General features: G+C 42.9%; 1 protein-coding gene across 11 annotated transcripts in view; it reads right to left on the bottom strand.

The window, feature by feature from the left end:
• The window catches only part of LOC135225739 (choline transporter-like protein 4), a 116,577-nt gene that overhangs the window by 12,141 nt on the left and 83,320 nt on the right, over positions 1 to 21,116 (bottom strand). For all 11 annotated transcript variants that reach the window (XM_064265151.1, XM_064265203.1, XM_064265137.1 and 8 more), the window contains one exon: positions 6,588 to 6,745. In XM_064265151.1, the coding sequence (XP_064121221.1) occupies positions 6,588 to 6,745 (158 nt within the window). The remainder of the gene's footprint in view (positions 1 to 6,587; positions 6,746 to 21,116) is intronic.

Genomic DNA, 21,116 nt, shown 5'->3' with positions numbered 1-21,116 from the left:
GTTGTTATTGTGGCAACTGCCAAGCCTTGTTCGAATAAAGGCCTGAAGAATGTTATAGTCACGTTCATTGTCATTACTTTGACATTGATTTCCTGAGAAATGTAGGCAATTGTTTAACTGCTGAATCATACTGGCAAAGTGTAGATTCTCTTTTGTCTGACTCCAAGAACAGAATGTTCTGTGGATCAATGTCCCCTACCCTCCTACCTGCAAACTACATGAAATCCATAAAGATAGGGTTTTGTGAAGACCTGAGGAATCGAACACAGTCACCGTTTGAACTTGTTGCGTCAGCCTCAAGCCCGGGAGAGGGTGAGGATGAAGACCTAGTTCTAGGAGAAGGAGAAAAAAACCAATTGTTCTTGGGCCAGTAATGGAGCTATGAAGAGCCACCTGACCTTTGAAGGATTTCAACTTGTGCAACACTTCAGGAGAGGGTTCACTGGAGGGAATAAATAAACCTCCCTCCACTGGTTCCAATCTATACTCAGGGCGTCCGTAGCGTATGCTAGAGGGTCCATACTTTGGGCTACGTAACAAGGCAGCTTGTGGTTTGCCCCTGTAGCGAACATATCTACTTCAGACCCGGTACTCTCCTACAAACCCTCTCGAAGGATTCCTGGTCCAGTGACCATTCTGGCTCCAGGGGGACTGACCGGGACAATGCGTCTGCTACTACATTGTGGAATCCTGCCAGATGGGTAGCCGATAGATGCCAGGTGTTCTTGTCAGTTAGAGAAAAAATTGCTATCACCCTGTGGTTCACATGACTTGACTTGGACCACCTCTGTTTATACCATGTATCACTACTGCACTGTCGAGAGCCAATCTGATATGAGTCTCCTCCGGAGGACGGAGCTTCTTTAAGGTCAGAAACACTGCCATAGCTTCCAGGATGTTGATGTGAAGCTTTTGGAACTGAGGTGACCAAGCTCCCTGAACCTTGTTGTGCTGTGAATAACCTCCCCAACCTGATAGTGATGCGACTGTATGCATCAGTAGGGACGGGGGAAGGAACTGCAACTGTAACTCTTTGGCTAGGTTTTCGGCTATTGCCCATGGACGTAGACGTTCCTTGGGAATCAGAGGTACCCGGCCGAACTTGTCGCGACACTTGGCATTGGCCTTGAACGTCAAACTCGATTGATGTCCTTGAGCTTGGCTTTCAACAGAACGTCTGTGACTGACGCAAATTGGAGCGAGCCTAGGATCGTCTCCTGATTCCTTCTCGAAGCCTTTTTGCATTTTAAGAATTGGCTTGTTACCTTGGCATCCCCTTCCCTGATGGAATGGAAAGGTTGTGTGAATCCAAGCCCCAATGGAAACCTAGCCGCTGGAACTTGGATTCTGGGGCCAACCCGGACTTGGTCCTGTTGATCTTGAACCCTATATATTCCAGGAAAGATATGACCCCGTCCATGGCTTTCATAAACTTGTCTTTGACCATCTCCCAGATTAGCCAGTCGTTTAGGTACGCCACTACCAATAAAACCTGAGACCTTAGCTCCTGCACCACTACCTCCGCCAGTTCCGTGAAAACCCTTGGGGCTATATTCAGCCCAAAGGGCATCACCTTGAAGGAATAAGCTTCTTTTACTAGTTTGAAAGCCCAGGAATGGATGGGAGTGCTGAGCCGCGGGACATGATAATAGGCGTCTGTAAGACTATAGAGGTGGTGACGCCCCCAGGGGGAAGTAAGGCCCGTTGTTACCTGAGAGATGGTCAGCTTTAGAACTTGTCGCAAGGAATGTACAAGTTTAAACGGGACAAGTCTAAGATCACCCCCTCCTTTTGGTCGGTCCCTTTCTTGGGACACTGAATAGACGACTTTGAAATTTTAAGTTCTTTCTCCTGGAGACTGCTCCCTTCTGGAGAAGGTCCCTGGGGTAATCCATCAACCCTTGGGTTGGATGCTGATAGATAGATACTATGTTTTCCGCCCAGCTGCTGAACTCCCAACGATGTTAAAAGAGATACAGCCTGCCTCCTATTTGAGGAACTTCATTGAGATGATGAGGGTCGGGTTCCTTTCCTGACCATACACCTCTAGCTCGCCCTTGGGCTCTGGTTCCTCCACTCTGACGAAAGGGGGAACCTGTTGGCTAGCCGACGGCGAAAGGGAGACAAATTGAGGCTGTTGCCGAGGCTGAGTCTTAGAAGATGAAGGTTGGGGAACTTGCTGAATTAGTACAGCTTATAGCACAGGGTGCTGTTGCGGAACTTGGAAAGGTTGGTACCTTCTTTGACTTTTCCTAGTCCTAAAACTGGAGGAAGAAGACTCTTAATATCCTTTTGAAATGGATGCCCCAACGCAATCTGATGCTTGATTAAAATGTGATGCCTCATTCTGAACCTTGTTTACTGCCGAAGCTGGAAGAGATCTGCACCCCAGATTGAGGAAGCCAGAAGCTGTTGGGTTCGTGCCTGATCGTAGCCTCGGATAGAACATGCTTCTTGCCATTTCTCTTAGTAAACCGCAAAGCCGTACAGGCACATTGCATGCTTAAAAGTAACTACTCCGCAATGACCTTATACAGCGGTTCATGAGCATACTCCAGAACCGCCGTCTCCGTCATCACTAGAGAGTTAAGAGACCTTGCAAGACGTGTCCTAGCATCAAATCCGGCTTGGATCAGTGCGTCTGACAGAGGCGCTCACTAAACAAGTTGATTGCACAGTTTGGCTTAAGCTTGCCTGCCGAGAATGTAGCCAGCAAACTTCCCACAAACTCTCTCTACCTTGGGGGTAGCAATGATGTGGAATCTGTCTCGCTAAGCTGGGGCTCTTCCCGAGTCACTGCCTGAAGGGTAAATCCTGCTACCTTTGATGTAAAAGGTAAGGAGTTCCCGTCATGTTGTTACCTTAGTATTTGAGCAGATCCACTTCTAGGCTCCATATCTATACTTGATGAGCCTGATTGCTAGAAAGGATAACAGTCCCCTTGGAGACCTTGTCCTTTCTAATCGAAGCTGCCTCCATAAGCCTAACATAAGCTATAAATGGTGGCCATAACCTTTCGGGAAATAACTCAAAATCCTCGAGTCTATGTGTACCACAACCTTCTACCGTCAACATCCCGCTGACAAACGGAGCGAAGTTCACTACCCTCCAAAAATCACCAGGGTGGAACGGAGGGAACGTGGACCCGTCAGGCATGCTCTGACCTTGCACCAAATTACTAGGAGGTGCCGGAACTGCCGACTCCTGTCTGAGACCTGCAATCAGGGAGTCCTGTGCACTTAACGTTTAAAAACACCCTTTCAAACCTTGCTGCGACTGAACTGACTAAGCTAGCAAGACTACTGGCCTGATTTAAAATATTCGTGTTGAACAGGTCTTTGCCGACTAAAGGGGAACCTTCCAGCCCTCCCTACGGTGCCTTATGAGGTATCCGACCTCTAGACGTTGCAGGGATGGGACTTGAGGTGGCTTTGTGTCTGATTGGCTTTTAAGCAAGGTTTTACCCGAAGGTTTTCTCTTTAATCTAGGAATCACAGAGAATGGAATCGACCTGGGAGGGGGCAAACCTCCTGTGAAACATGAAGGAATTTGGAGTAAAGGGAGAGGAAGAATCAGAGTCACTCGAGGAAAGACCCCAGTGACCAACTAGGCTAGCCTCATTAACACTGTTACCTGTAACCATATCTAGTGTAATGGGCAAATCCTCACTAGTTCAAGTGAGACTTCTTCCAAACCAAGGTCTGGCAATTCTGCATCTTGCTGTTCCATAACTGAATCTTGAATTTATTTGATAATTGGTGCTGCGACTTTTGGGTCAACGTATCCGGCAGCTTTCCCGGCTGGGGAGGCTGCCATATCTTGAGGTCGCATTCAAAAAGGCCTTAGCTACCCTACGTTCTGTCCAAAACCTCCAACCCAGACCTTGAGGGTGGAGAGTGCAGCATGCTTAACAGACTGCTCTGTCTGTAATGCAAGGAATGTGTCAATTTCGAGTAAAATCTTTGAACATTATGCTTACATGTAGATTAATTAATGTAATTTAATTTACAGAAATTTTAATTATTTATTTATTTATATAGTAATTTATTTGATTATTATTTAGTTATTTTATTTATTTTAATGTTTATTTAGTTATCTATTTATTTATTTATTATTATTATTATTATTATTGTTTATTTATTTATTTATTTTTTTAACACTAACCCAAGTAGTGTAATATAATTCCATCACAATATGTATAGAACAAGCAGTGCGGTAACTTATCGAACAGGTAACCTGTTGTACAAGTCGTAGCATGCAAAGCCGTTTACGTGATGCCAGACTACGGAAACGGTAAGCAATACTGCGCACGGGGACATGGTTCCGGCAAACATCCTGGTTGCACAGATCCTGTAAGATCGGCACCAGACACTGAGTGGCCTGTAAGTGCAATAATATATGAGAACAATTGCACAAACTTATAGGATTATTATGATAATAATGTCATATGCCGGAGCCAATGCCAAACTGAAATAATATATAATGAAAAAAAAATATATATGTATATATATATTCATATATTTACGTCCCGGGACTATAATAATTAAAAACACCGGAGCTGTATGACCCGGAGTGGGGGGTACACGAAAGTAACCCGGGACAGCCACATGAACTCGCAAGTTCCGTGGCAAAAGAAAGGAAAATAAAGATATATAAAAAATATATATGTATATATATATATATATATTCATATATTTACGTCCCGGGGAATATAATAATTAAACCACCCGGAGCTGTATGACCCGGAGTGGGGGGTACACGAAGTAACCCGGGACGGCCACATGAACTCGCAAGTTCCGTGGCAAAAGAAAGAAAATAATATATTATATATATATATATATATATGTATATATATATTCATATATTTACGTCCCGGGGAATATAATAAATTAAAAACCACCCGGAGCTGTATGACCCGGAGTGGGGGGTACATAGTAACCGGGACGGCCACATGAACTCGCAAGTTCCGTGCAAAAAGAAAAGAAAATTAAAATAAAAATAAAAATAAAAGGGAGAAATAAAATAACAAATATAATATCTCCGCCTACGGAAGAAGAGAAACTTCCGTAAACATAGCCCTCACGACTACGGAGAGGCCTGAATCTAAATCCGCCTTATGCGGAGAGGGAATGTTTTAGGCGGATGGATGTAAGCTCCGGAAGCTGAAAGAAGCAGAGCGCAACAAATCCACGGAAGCCGAGGCTGAATACGCAAAGCAATCAACAACTCCGGAGGCGGTCGGCTGAGAAGCGACACCCACCAACCTAAGGTCCTGGAGGACCCTCTATACCCCCCCCCTCTGCTGATTTGGTTAACGGCTGTCAGCGGACAACCGAGGCGAGAGGAGCACCCAACTACTGGGGGCCCCACGTGAGGGGGAGGGAAGGAGGGCTGATGGGGTGACGATCACGTGATCAGCGTATCCTCGCAAATAAAAGATTACGAGGAAAAACGCAGGCATAGCTATGTAGGCTAACCGACCTAACATCCAAAATATACATAGACAAAATAAAATCAATTACTTAAAGCTAAAAGAAAATCATGCTTTAACACGGGGGAAATGAAAATAATCTGTCGTAAAATATAAAACCGCAATGAAGGCCACTCGATAACAGTGGGCGCAAAAGGGGAAAAACTACTTGCTTACTGACAAAACGATAAGAAACGGCAAGCTGACGAAAAGAAAAAAGGGAAAATTCTTGAATGAAATAGGACGGTGGATAAACGGCGAAGCACGAAACAAAGAACGTGCTCGAAAGAAGACCCCCGTGAAAAACGTGAAAATAATGAAAATAACAAAAAAAACATAAATGGAAATCGGATCGACTAAAAACTGCCACCCAAGAATAAATAAATAAATATATACTATATATATCTATATATATATACATATATACATCATACATGTACTGAAATATCACATGTTACAAGCAGAGAGGAAGACTACTCGAAGTCGGTACAATTCAAGCGTAAATCGGTACAATTCAAGGTAAGCCGTAAAGGCGACTTGCCGCCCGCCCCCTATTTAAAAGTGACGCCTAATAAAATCCTAAATAGGACAAAACGATAGGCAAATTCACTCCCTAAATATTGAAAAAGGGCGGAACCAGTACTTAACTTGGGTGAAGAGGTAGATGACGATCCGTAACCAGAATAAAAATAAAAGGAACAAATAGTAATATTCGAACGTGCGAAACAAGGAATGCTACGAAAAGTATGACGTCACAGCCGCCTTCAACGGGGTAGCTAGGTGTGACCTTGGGTCGGCTCCCCGTATTTAGGGTCTTTTGATGAGGAAAAGGCTAATTGGAGGGGTTGCTGTGGTAGTGTTTAACACTCGCCCCAGTTTTATACCGACACCTTTTATATAGGTGAGCGAGTCAGAGGCTTCTGACATGTCCAATTTAGCAGTTCTCTGGTATTATAGCAATATTTTACTAGAAATAGTGCTAAAGCAGACATATTTCACGGGAGCGACACGGCTGAGCCCAGAAATAATGTTTTTACACACTAACTTGGGATTCAGAATGACCCAGAAATATCTATTTCTGCAGTTTAACTCAAGATTCAACACCCCATCACAGTACCTCAGAGTTCTACCAAAACTTGAGGTTACAGGCAGAGAAGGGACATCTTTAGACTTGTTGAATGCCCAATACCAGGATGCAAAAGCACCAGCCAAAACCATCTCGCCAAAGGCAGACACAAAGAACATAGCCCAAAAGAGAGCGAAGACGTTATAGATCTGTAAATATAAGAATAAACTGCCACAAGTTTGACTAAAAAGCTAAGGTATTTATTGTAAAATTTCAATTCACTCATAAAATTCTATTTTACACAGAAGATGTATAATTGAATTATTGACTAAATCTTTACCTTATAAACATTACTTAACAAAGGGAAGAATCACAATCTTGAGAAGTCTTCATTCTCTTCTTGCAGTAACAGTTTGTAATATTACAACATATAAAAATACACAATAACCAATTCCCAAAATACATTTGAAATGTGATATGTTCAAATTCACAATCATACAACTGTTGAAATTCACAATCTTACAAACAAAGCTGCAGAAATACTACGCAAGATATTTTCACCCCTAAATAATTACATACAGTATTCTTCAAAGTATGTTTTATGGCGTGTCAATGAAAAGGAAAATAATACATAAATAAATTAAATTCACATTAAAGATTATCAATAGTGAGAACCATATGGATTTTTACTGTTTCCAGAGATTTTAAAATAGTATACTGTACAGAAGTTTTTTCATCCTTCCTCAACAGAACCTTTTATTTATTATTAAACATACAAAAGATTTAACATGATCCTTAAACATTTCAAAAGATCCATCTTATTTTACTTATGCATATCTCTCATGGAAGTTTGCGAAGAGGCTGAGTCATTCTTGAGAAGGTTTTAATTTTTCCCAGTGTGTATCCATTTAATTATGGGTAGTCCACCACTCACTATATCAACAAATATCATTTCAGTGTCTTAGAGAGCTAGATTTCAGGAAAGATCCCAATTCCATGGATAATGTCAAACTCTTGACTCTGGGAAAATGAGTTGCAACAACTACAGGGACTAGCCACCACTCATGTGAATACTTAAGGTGATGAAAGGTTGAAATGCGATGCCCTAAAATGTTACTTTTCCCTTCTACCCAAACCATTTGGGAATTCAGGCAGAAAATGAGCAAGACAGAAAAGCAGGGGAAAAAATGATATTGTTATGATACAATAAAGTTTGTTTCATACTTACCTGGCAGATATATATATAGCTGTATTTTCTGAAGTCCGACCAGAAATTCAAAAAACTTCCGGCACACACAGTGGTCGGCCAGGTGGTTAGTACCCATTCCCGCCGCTGGGAGGCGGGTATCAGGAACCATTCCATTTTCTATTCATAATTTTTATTTCCACTGTCCCCTGAGGGGAGGTGGGTGGGTACTTAATTCTATATATATCTGCCAGGTAAGTATGAACACACTTATTGTATCATAACAATATCATTTTGTTCATGAAAAACTTACCTGTCAGATATATATATAGAACTGAATCCCACCGTGGAGGTGGGAAGGGACAAGAATAGAAGGATTTTGGGAAACAAATGCATGCAGATGATTTACATCTTGGTTCCACCTGTTAGCATTGCTGGCTTCGTGGTTATTGCCACGTAAGTCTGCTTGTGCTACTAGAGTTGCCAGCGAGGTAGAGACCTATATAGCTGGTGCACTCCAGATGATCTGTCAACAGGGCGAGACCACGACGTGACTAGACCATATTGACCATACCATGAGGGCTAAGAAGTAAAAAAAAAAAAAAAAAAATATATATATATATATATTATATCACCACCTGACCCACCTAGCCAAAATTAAGGTGTGTTAACTAAGGCTTAAGAGTTAAGAAGTCACCGTTGTCGGCGACTCAACTACTAAATTAAGAGCTCTTCCTAAACCATTTTCTACAGGATAGGATGAGTGGTACTACTTGCCCCCAAGATTGTGTCTGCAGACACGTATGGTGGCCCTAGCGAGCAGCAGATCTCATATGCCATCTTCACATCTCGCAGGGAGTGTGAATTGAACACAGAGTTGCTTCGCTAAAACATGGTACTCAGGATGTTGCTGAGTGCCATGCCCTCTGTTGAAATGCTTCCGAGGGCCGCGCCCTCACCTCGTGAGCATTCAAATCAAAAGAGTTTCAAATCTTTGTGCCAACACAACTGAAGGAGCTTTTTTGAAAGAACTCCTTAACAATAAAGCCAGGGTGTTCTTCGATATGGGCAAGTCTGGTCTTTTCGGAACACTGCAGATTGTCCGTACGACTTCGACTTTCTTGAGTTTTATGTAGATAAAAACTTGAGAGACCTGACAGGGCACAGGACTCTCTCTGGCTCCTGCCCAATAACTTGTGCCATCCTTGATTCCAAGCTCCTGGCCCAAGAACAAGACGGGTTTCCATTCTTAGGCCACAACGGAAGGCTTGAGAACGCAACCGCCTTGTGTTCTCTAATGCCAAAACTTCTGACGATGGCTGAAAACCTCACTAACCCTCTTTTTTGTCGTATCTAGGGTGGTTAGAAAAAGGCCTTCCTGATCACGTGCAAGAAGTTAACAGGTAGGAGATGTTCGAATGCTTTGACATCAAGAACTTCAGACTATGTCTAAGTTCCATATTGAAAGCTTCGATCTGGACATGCACAGTCCAGTCAGTCCTGTACTAAAGTCAGGTGATTGACCAGTTTGGGACCAGTCAGACGAATCAAGGACAGCAAGGCTGTACCCTGAAGACCATAAGGCACTATTCTTCGCTGAAGGATGAGTGTCTGGACTGCCTGGGCGATTCAAGCTAAGCAAACCTTGGGGTATGAACGCAACCCACGTCGTTAGCGAATCAACTCCTGAGCCACTCCTGACTCGAGCTTCTGGTGCCAGGAGAAAGGACGAATGCCTGACAGTCCAACCTGGTCTCATGTTAAACGATCATCGGGGGTGTGTAAACGCAACCGACTTCGTCAACAAGAAACTCAGGGCTACTATGTGTCCCTGATCTCGCACGAGTGTTTGACTCCGAGAAAACAGGTGAGACAAAAAGTAGATGGTGAGCGAGTTTCGAGATTCCACAGAACTCAAAGATCGTGAAGGGCTTTGTTGTTTGACAGAAGCAAATCTCTGAGCCCAAAGGCCGTCAACAACTATTTGCGTATTCTTTAATAGTTGTGACTGCCAGCTTATCCCATTCTTCAAACGAAAGGGAAAGGGAAACGGCAATCTATGCTGTCAACATCTCGATAGTCTGAACGTAGTCAGACTCAGAGCGGAGAGGTTATAGGTACCTTTCGTGTTAAAGTAGACCGACTCTCTCGGAAAAGGTCCTTGGAAGGACATGACCTCTGTGAATCTAGGATCTTGAAGGCCAACATGGGGCGATTAGCGTCATTGTCGCTCCCTGTGATGGTATAAATCATCTTATTAAATTTCCTAAGCGTTTGAAAAGGGGAAAAGAGACTAACATCCATCCCTGTTCAATATCATAGCGAAGAGATGTATGAAAGGACGTCCCTAAAGTCTCCATAACTCTCAACATACTTCTAAAGAAAGATTCCACTCGGAAGTCAGTAGTTGCTGCCGTCGATCGAGACTATTCGTACGGACTTTTGCAATCCTGTAACGAACCTCTAGAGGATCGTTACATTCTACGCCTGTTGTTATAATAGGCTCTTTCTCGTAAACCCGAACAGGGACCGAGAGAAGATACTTCCTAAGATATGAGAGAGCTGATGAAGACAGAGTTGATATGGGCCACTGTCCAAAACAACTCGTTTCCAGGACGGAGGGACGACAGAATTGCTTACCACTCTTTCAGATTATGATCCAGGACATCTGAAACCCTCTCCAGATGTCCGGCACCTTCTTTTCTATCACTCAAGTGTTACTTAACGCACCGAGAGATGTTCAGAATCATTCCTAGATCTTTAATAAAATTTCAGTTTTCCCGTAGGAAAAAACTGTAGAGGTCTGAATTGCAGTCTATTCAGGGAAACAAACTTCTTTAGGAAGGAAATGGTCCCCAGCAAGCTCATCCATTCCCTCACACAGTATGTTTTATTCCCTAAAAAGGCTGCGCTTTGCCTAAGCAGGAGAGCATATAATAGTGAAATGTTGCGGTAGACTCGTAGTCCTATACCGTGCGGTAACGAGCACCGAAAGGAGTAAGAGATATCTCTGAGAACATAGTAAGGCAAAACGAATGCAATGTTTATTCATTCATGTAAGAAATCCCCTCAATCTTAGGCTAAAGTCCGTGATTGTAGGGCAGAGATACAGTTAGTCAGTCAATCCCGCAGGAGAGAGAGACGTAACTGCCAGCACAGAGATACGGTTAGTCAGTCAATCCCGCAGGAGAGAGAGACGTAAACCTTGTACCGCGCATGACAGCTGAACGAGCTGGTACTGCCTCGTTTGGACTGGCGGAGAGGACAGTGAACAGCAGCAGCTTATGATCGTCGTCTCTTAACTTATGCCTGGGTTGCCACCAGCTACCCTATTCTACGAAGAAATAGGTCCGTAATTTTTTGCATAAAGAGACTCTCAAGCTGGTATACTTTTAAGGCGAAACAGAAAACGCTAAATATATAGATGCGTTCGTTGCGTCATAACACTACCATACAACGGTAAAAGATAAATCGGAAAACTCCTGGAAGGCTGCAGGGAGTAACGATTAAATGTCCTTAAAATAATAGACAATAGACCTCTCGGTTGCCATCCGAAGAGGTAACTACAGCAAGCGTATATGACTGAACAAACAGTAGTAAAAAAACGCAAGGCAAAATATGATATTATATTGCAATAAAGTTTTTTCATACTTACCTGGCAGACATATATACTATAGCTGAATTCGGAAATACAGCTACATACACAGCAAGTTTTCATAAACAAAACTCAAGAGAATTGAAGCGGACAGCTCAAGCTTCTTATGTTATTGGACATAAAGCGTTCATTGACGTAGTCTACCAAGTCATATTTCTTGTACGAGTCTGCGAATGATGAATGGGAGCTCTTCCGAATCTTGTCAATAAGAGCTTATCCGCTTACGCAATATAAAGTTAATGAGAAAGTTTGTCAATGAGAACTAACCCTTTTACAGGACAAAGAGATATTTTGTCAATGAGGGGATACCCACTTACTTGACAAAACGATAGTATATTGTCAATGGGGGAAATTCACTGAATTGACAAAACGTAATCCAGGAAGTCGAGCATTTTTATTTTGCGATTCCCGTCTCAAACGAGGAAGGGGCAAGAATCCTGTTAAGAGGACGGCTTACGACAGGTAGAACGACGATGTTCAATTCGGCAGCGTAGTCCCCACGACTAGGAACTAACAAAATCTATCATCTGAAAAGCCCTTTCAGATGGGCTAAAAAGCTTGCAAAAATTATCCTGGGAAGAGGAAGAACTCTCCAACCAGCTTCCTCTCCCGTATCAAAATTTATTGGCAGTATGGCAAAGGAAGTCCTGTCTTGCGCTTTCCTGAAGAGCGTCCTTTTGATGAGTGCCTTTGCAAGAATCCTACTGAACGTTGCCGAGAGTCCTGACGTGCAGGACGTCGAGCTTTTACATAAACCCATAGCTGCCTTACCGCAAAGTCTTGACTGCGGTAGAGCAAAAGAGATCTTTCCTTGAGCTTTCCATAACTCCATCCAATTCCTGGACTTTACGAAAAGCAATACAGGCGGTCCCGGGTTACGACGGTTCCGGCTTACGACGTTCCGAGGTTACGACGCTTTTTCTTAAATATTCAATGGAAAAAATCCGTCCTGGGTTACGACGCTTGTTCCGAGGTTACGACGCTGCGACGCTTTCCGACGCTCCGAGTTAACAACGCTTTTAAAAAACGCATACTATGATAAAAAATCCTTTATAGTTTAGCACAGTATATTAATAAAAATAAGTTTCTGGTTAGATTACAACAAAATTTTTTTTGAGATTATGATGATTTTCGACACTTTTTATGTGTATTTTTCTATGTTTTTTAGTGACGCCTCATATGCGGAACTAGTTTCCGACGCGAATGAATACATACTAGTTTACATTATAACAGTCCAAAAGCGCAATAATGAAAAAAATCATTGCTTGTTTCCAGTAATAATACAAAACGAAGTTTCTGGTTAGATTACAACGCAAATTCCAAGTTATCCAAGAGAGACATTATCCAGTAATTTGATCAGAGAGAGAGAGAGAGAGAGAGAGAGAGAGAGAGAGAGAGAGAGAGAGAGAGAGAGAGAGAGAGAGAGAGAGGCGTCTTCCGACGCTCCGAGTTAAGGACAGAGAAGTGTTCGTTTCGTTAAACGTTTGAGATTATGATGATTTTCGACACTTTTTATGTTGTATTTTTCTATGTTTTTTAGTGACGCCTCATATGCGGAACTAGTTTCCGAGCGATGAATAATACTAGTTTACATATAATAGTCCCAAAAGCGCAAATAAAATGAAAAAATCATTGCTTGTTTCCAGTAATAATAAACAAAACGAAGTTTCGGTTTAGATTACAACGCAAATTCCAAGTATCCAAAGAGAGACATTATCCAGTAATTTGTGATCAGGAGAGAGAGAGAGAGAGAGAGAGAGGAGAGAGAGAGAGAGACGAGAGGAGAGAGAGAGAGCCGAGAGAGAGAGAGAGAGAGGGAGAGAGAGAGAGTCTCCGACGCTCCGAGTTAAGGGACAGAGAAGTGTTCGTTCGTTAAACGGTTTGAGATTATGATGATTTTCGACACTTTTTATGTTGTATTTTTTGTATGTTTTTAGTGACCGCCTCATATGCGGAAACTAGTTTCGAGCGAAATGAAATACATACTAGTTGACATATAACAGTCCAAAAGCGCAAATAATGAAAAAATCATTGCTTGTTTCCAGTAATAATAACAAAACGAATTTTTGGGTTAGATTACAACGCAAATTCCAAGTATCCAAAGAGAGACATTATCCAGTAATTTGATCAGAGAGAGAGAGAGAGAGAGAGAGAGAGAGAGAGAGAGAGAGAGTAGAGAGAGAGAGAGAGAGGCGTCTTCCGACGCTCCCGAGTTAAGGACAGAGAAGTGTTCGTTCGTTAAACGGCCTCTGACTCATGCCAGTAAATGTTTTTTTGTTGATACTAATAATATAAGCCTATTTAAAGATACGTTTACTTTAATTAGTCTATATGATACGTAAATAGTAATCAACTGTTCTTGTAGCCCTCAATATTAGGCAAAATCGAAGTATCCAAAGAGAGACATTATCCAGTACGTAATTTTGATCAGAGAGAGAGAGAGAGAGGAGAGATGAGAGGAGAGAGAGAGAGAGAGAGAGAGAGAGACGCTTTGGCAACAATGGTCTCGGGGGTTTTTGATAGCTTCCTTCTGCTTGATGATCGTGGATATTGTAGAAGGATTTCGACCATACTCGTTTGCCAAATCGACGATACGAACGCCACGTTCATGCTTTGCTATAATTTCATGTTTTGCTTCCATCGAAATAATTTTCTTGGGTTTTTTCTTATCACCTGCTTTGTCTTTAGCTTTGAGACCCATGGTTAATAATAAAATAGACAAAATAACACGAAAAATAGGCGCAAATACAACGAACTAAACAACGACGTGTTAACATGCAGCACCAACAAACAAACAGACTGAACGCCATTTATCGGTCGCCTATACACTAACACTCATCGCAAAATCGTATCTCAAATATTTCGTTGTATATCAAAGCTTGTATTTTCGCAAATTTTCTGTTATATCTCAAAACATTCGTATATTAGGGCAATCGTATGTCAAGTTTCCAATGTAATTTGATCAGAGAGAGAGAGAGAGAGAGAGAGAGAGAGAGAGAGAGAGAGAGAGAGAGAGAGAGAGACGCTTTGGCAACAATGGTCTCGGGGATTGACGTAACGTTTATTTTCTGAACAGATAGGACAGAGAAGTGTTCGTTTCATTAAACGGCCTCTGACTCATGGCAGGAAATGTTTTGTTGATACTAATATATAAGCCTATTTAAAGATACATTTACTTTAATTAGTCTATATGATATGTAAATAGTAATCAGCTGTTCTTGTAGCCCTCAAGATTTTGCAAAATCACTCCAGGTTGTAACATAAACTTCAAGAATGTAGTGTCACCAGAGGATTACAATAGTTTTTACCTTCAAGAACCAGCATTCTTTTATGAAAATAACTCCAAGGTTGTACATAAAACAAAAAAAAACTACAGGAAACAACATGTAGTGTAACCAAAGGATTACAAGTAAGGTTTTTATAACTTTTTATTAGTTTAAGACATATTTCCAAGTGTCGTTCCTGGCTTAACGACGATTTTCGGCTTACGGACGGTCTCAAGAACGGAACCCCCGTCGTAACCCGGGGACTGCCTGTATTACTGACAGAGACCTCTATAATTCACGAAACCCGTGGTCTTGCTGGGTTGCGAAAACGAAGTGCCTTTTCACTTTACTGGTGCGCGCTTGGCGTGCACCCGCACGCGCCTGGCCTCCATCCGAACGTCCCGTCCAAGCCAAGCGTCAAAAAAAAAAAAAAAAAAAAAAAAAAAAAAAAAAAAAAAAAGCGTGCAGAAAAGCGTCACGCTCCTGACAGGCGTCAATGCAAGCGAAACTGCCTTCAGGGAAGAGCATTAGACATCTCGGAGAGAAAACCGACTGCAGAAGCAGTCTCAGGTGAAGGGTTGATCGTGTGAGAATACGCGGGGCGAGGGAACGCCTTCTTATTCTCACAGCAACAAAGCTAGGACGTCCGCGCTCAAAAGCGTCCTGCTAATATGACTTGCTTTCCCTTTTCCCTCTGGTGGAAAGCGTACACGAGTTCAGGCGACGTTCGCCTTCTTACTTCTCACTGCAACGCATGACGAGAGAGAGAGGAGGACGTGAAACGCCTCTTTCTATAAAGCTTCTATTTAGAAGGGCGCGAGTCCTTCCGAAAGCTCCAAACCCTGCGCAGGGAGGACGCTTCGGAGGACGAGAAGCAATCCTTCAGGATTCGTGCACGCACTTTGGCAGCCTGGGAGTAACTTCAGGTCTGCCGAAGGCACGTCAGATCGGTGGGAGTTCCTCGTAACCCTCCTTCGGCTTTCGACATGCTCTCTCCCTGTTCCTGGGAGTCAAGCAGAGGTCCCGGCCTAGAGGCGAAATAAGGCCGATCTGACGCACCCTCCACTAAACAAGGGGCACTGTCACTGCACTCAGCCACTCCACTTTTTTTGCTCTCCAAAGCCCAGCACTTTCGATTCTAAGTTACAAATCGATAGAGTATCAGAGAAAGGTCAATACCCTCTACAGAAACTGTTTAGGGCCCGAAGGCAACATTACAGGGTTAGGAGTAACAACTACAGAAGTAGCACTCTTCACCACAATGATAGGAGAGCGAGCACCTTAGATTCCAAGATACAGATGGAATCTAAAACGTTAAAGGGCATTACCTCACGAGACATATTTATAGCCCGTAGGCCATACTACAAGGGTTTAGGCAAAATAAAGTCTACAGGTAGGTTAGCCTACCTGACTTTGTTTACTGATTAATTGCGTACATACGAATCATACGTCTTCCTTACGGAATTAGACAAAGTCTCATACTCCGTTACTTCAGTAAGAAATCCCCTCTGGTCCCCAGCTCCTCGTGCATATCGAGTGCGGAACTACCGAAGCTTTCGGTAGCCACACCCTATCTTAGCAGACAACACCCTCTGAAACTAGCCTAACTAGATTCAGATATACAAAAATGAATCATATTCAAAACAATTTAAGATAGTGTATGCCTAGCCACAAATCCAAGTCAATAAATCAAAAGACAATTAGGATATTTAGCGGCCATGAAGTTTCCAAATCCTAAGACGGAGGTACTGAAAACAGGTGTTTCCAGCACCGGCGACAGAAAAATTATGAATAGAAAATGGGAATGGTTCCTGATACCCGCCTCCAGCGGCGGGAATGGTACTAAACCACCTGGCCGACCACTGTGTGTGCCGGAAGTTTTTTGAATTTCTGTCGACTTCAGAAAATACAGCTATATATATATATCTGACAGGTAAGTTTCATGAACAAAAAGTAATTTAACGTTCAATCTGATACATATAGCGAAAATTTGATGCAAAACCATTTATGATGATGATGACCAATGTCACTATTTCTATCCAAAAGTGTCAAGACGGCACTCTCATGGAAAAGGCTCAACTGATAACTTCTAATTTCCTAATGCCTTGGACAACAGAAAAATCCTGATGTTGAAACTTGGAGTCATCCTGAACTTTCTCCCTTGCTACTTCCTTCCACATGCTAACCTCCCTACTGTCAGCCTGTCAGCTACTGAAGATAACAATAAAAGAAGGGGTAAAGAAAAATGAGAGAAGTGGACATACACTTCCAGTACAAACAACAATTATGATAAACAACTAAATGATTATACAATGCCTATATATCCTGCCGGAGGGTGGAAAACCATAAAGTAGCACTTATACTGTACTATATTCACTCAGGTGGTGTTACACCATTATTCCTGGCAAATGGATTCCATAGTAGATACTACTTGCATTATCCTTTCACAGTATACTATAGGTGCATTTAAAGGTTATAGGTAGCAACCCTTCAGCTTCAGCTGTATTGTTTTCTGCCTAATGCTATTCATCCATTCACCCTTTGTCTTGCTCACCTAGCTGTCCAACTGCTATAACTTGCACTTCAATTCTGACTTAAGCACACACTTCTCTTGCTAAACTACTGTATAATCAATCTTTACTAAGTAAACTTACATCTGAGATATTTAAGGGGGGGGGGGGGGGTTAATGAAAAATATGGTACTATACTGTGCCTGCTGCTGACTAACACTTTCCTCAATATTTTCATTCCAAGGGAAACACCTTATTGAGTACTTTTTAGAATATATATATAGTTAACTGGACTAACTCACATCTGAAATGTAGAATTGTGATGAGAAAATACCAGGAAATTTCATAACATTCTGTAGTGAGCCAAAATGAAGGATCATGCTTCATTAAGTAACAAGCAGGGACTTCCGAAGCAGTAGGATACTCTGCTGGGAGAAAATTTAACTCCATTCAATAAATATTTCTCTGTGCTAACTGTTGAGTAACATGCACAAGTAAAATAGGAGGTTGCTCATTATATAGTTATGTGCTAGGTTCAATATGACAAATTTTCTAAGACAATTTGTATTTTTCATAGCTACAAACCTGAGGTCTTAACATTATACTGCCCACCTCTAGCCACCCCTCTGTTTGTTAAGACATCCTGAGTTGGGAAAGACTGAGGTGTGATCGTAGGTGAAGCCTTCATCAGGTGTACGCATGCATGCCAGATATCACAAGATTCCTTGGTTTCATCTGTTTTTTAACCGGATCCAGCTAGGCCCTAGAAATTATCCTATGGTTAAGACCTCAGGTTTGTAGCTATGAAAAATACAAATTGTCTTAGAAAATTTGTCATTTTTTCATACACGAACAAACCTTCGGTTTTAACAATAGGATAGACTCATACTTGGAGGGGCCTACCCACCAGTCCAGCTTCCAAAAGGAATGACTTCTGGAGAGGGACTGAAGCCCGTTGAGAAGCTAGATAAATTGATATCTAACCACTCAGACCCTGAGTGATGTACAGTGATATATAGGAGAATCATTGCATAGGGAACCAAAGAGAAACTTTGACTGTCTAATAGCAAACCAACACACCATGGTTTGCGCTACTCTCAACTCCTTGCCTAGGAGTGGAGCATATGCTACTGAATAGAGGGTTTGACATTTGCATAATAAGTGACCACACTATCAGTATGACTATCCTACTCATTGTATCAAACCAGTTCAGCAAATGAAGTGTCTATTCCTTAACCCACCCGAAGGAAGAAGGAAAGGTACAAGAGAAAGAAGGAGACCAGCCAACTCCCTCATTCTCTCATCCACACAATCATCTTAGGAAAGATACAAAAGTGCCCTGTTAGGGGCAACTATGAGTACACAACCTGTTGGGCAGCCACCACAGGAGCCAGGGAAAATGCATCTGCAGATCTGTGGGCAACATCTTTAAGATAGAAAGAGGCGAACGTGGACTGGCGTAACCATGTACTAGCGCTCAGCCTTCTATGTACAGCCAAGTTCTTATTGAAAGCCAGAGAGGTACCAGTACCCTTAACGTCATGCACTCTAGCCTGCACAGACGTGGTGGTGGAATCAAGAGGCAAGTATGCCTGTCTGATGGCTTCCCTTATCCAAAAAGATAGTATTCCTAGACACCTCTTTCTTGTACGGCCTGTGTTAACAAAAAGTCTCCGGCAGCCTGGTCCAAGGTGCCGAGTCCTTTTAAGATAGCAACGCAGGGCCCAGACAGGGCACAACAAACGCTCTTGAGCATCACCACCCACAAGCCATTCAATGATGCAATGGAAAATGAAGTGGGCTTGTAATTGCGCACAGAGGGATTTTGGGTCTTGGCCACGGAATCTGGGACAAATTCGAAGGACAACGACCCCCAACCCCTGGTGTACTTCACGTCATAGCTCAGATCGTGGAGCTCTCCTACCCTCTCGGAAGATGCCAAGGCCAGAAGGAAAACTGCCTTAGCATCAAGTTTCTATCAGCTGAGCAACACAAGGGCTCATATGGACCCTTAGTGAAGCACTTGAGAACCGAGGAAACATCCCACGTATGAGGCTTGAGCTCTCTAGGAGAATATGACTACTCAAACCCCTTAACTAGCAAGGAAGGTTGCCACGAAGAGATGTCGATACCTTTAAGGCATAACATCAAACTTGGGGCCGCCCTGTAGCCTCTAACGGCAGAGACGGGCAAACATTTCTCATCTCTGAGGAAGGTTAAGAGTCTGCTATTCGTTGAATAGAGGTTGCGAGTGGAGAAAAACCCTGTTACGACATCAATCACAGTAGATCGCTTATTGCCTTGGAAACTGGTGGTCGACTCTCTGAGACTGTTGGACATTTGCCCTGCCGTCCTCTGAGAAAAGCCTCTCGCTCGGAGGAGAAACTTGAAAGTCTCCAACCAAGAAAAGACAGGGATTCTACTGACTGGTGGAACACTTCCGCATGGAGCTGACACAGGAGATGTCACCAAGGGGGACATCTCCCTTGGAACCTCTGACAATAACTACAGCAGATCCGGGAACCACTCCGCTTGAGGCCATAGAGGGGCTACCAAAGTCATCCTGAGACTTTGTGAACTCATTAGCCTGTTCAGAACATGACGGATCAAACAAAACGGAGGGAAGGCATACACCTTCATATTGTCCCAGGGATGTTGGAATGCGTTCTCTGCCAATGCTAAAGGATCTGGAACCATTGGCAGAAAATCTCCAGCTTCTTGTTGAAGCAAGTCACAAAAGGGTCCAACATGGGTCTACCCAAAACCTGGAAAAGCTTGTCTTCTACCACTTGATGAAACAACCACTCAGTGTTAGGATCTGATCCCGACGACTGAGTTTGACTGCGACTATATTCAGATTGCCTGGGATATGCCTGGCTGAGAGCTCTTCCGAACTGCTGACCGCCCACTGGTGAACCTCAACGGTCAAGGCGTGAAGTTGACAAGAAACCAGGCGTCCCTGTTTGTTCACATAAGTTACCACCATGGTGTTGTCCGACATGAGAACGACAGAATGACATTCTAACTTCTCCCAAAATTTCTTCAGACACAGGAAGGCTACCTTCAACTCCAAGACGTTGATATGTTGCTGCTTGTCCTCCAAACGCCTGAAGTGATGAGGTCGCCTACATAAGGCCGCCCAACCTGCAAGGGAGGTGTCTGAGAACAGAAGGAAGTCTGGTGGAAGAGAACGCAGAGGGACACTGTTCGAAGGATTCTGGTCATCCAACCACCAACGAAGGTCTTCTCTTACTTCCAGAGACAGAGGGAACATTAACAGGGGTGAGTCCCCCGCCGGGGGACCAGAATTCAACCAATCTCCATTGCAGAGACCGAAGAAGAAGACGCCCATGAGGGACCAGCCTCTTCAGGGATGACAACACTCCCAGAAGAACCTGCCACTGATGAGCTGACTGATGTGGTTCCGACAGGAAGTTGCGCGCCCCCACCTGCAACTTCTCCAATCTCTGGTCCAACGGGAAAACTTTTTCCACCGCCGTATCAATGACCATGCCCAAATAGAGAATTCCTTAACTGGGTACGAGGTACGATATTCCTGGTTGACCACGATGCCCAGTTCCAGACAGAACCGAAGTAGACTATCTTTGTCCTACAGCAGCTTTGACCTGGAACTCCCAAGACCAAGTAACCGTTGAGGTAGTTCAGCAAACAGATCCCCTGAGCATGGGTCCAACTTGACACGAGAGAATGAATGAATGAATGATTGGAAGTTTTCTGGCATCCTGACATCGAAGGTCATTGACGCCGATATCGTTTATTATAAATAAAGAATAAAAGTATATTCAATTAAAACCATAAAAGCAAATATATCATTGTAAAAGTTAAATAGCTTTCAGAAGACCTGCTTCTGAAATAAATCTAAAAATGCCACTTGCATTGTATGACACATCATGTCCAAGAATCTTGACAAGGATGAACCTGCCATCCTCACCTCGAGCCTCA

This window comes from Macrobrachium nipponense, chromosome 20, assembly GCF_015104395.2.
Source record: "Macrobrachium nipponense isolate FS-2020 chromosome 20, ASM1510439v2, whole genome shotgun sequence".
NCBI classification, from domain to species: Eukaryota; Metazoa; Arthropoda; class Malacostraca; order Decapoda; family Palaemonidae; genus Macrobrachium; species Macrobrachium nipponense.
This window is presented reverse-complemented; position numbering and strand designations above follow the sequence as displayed.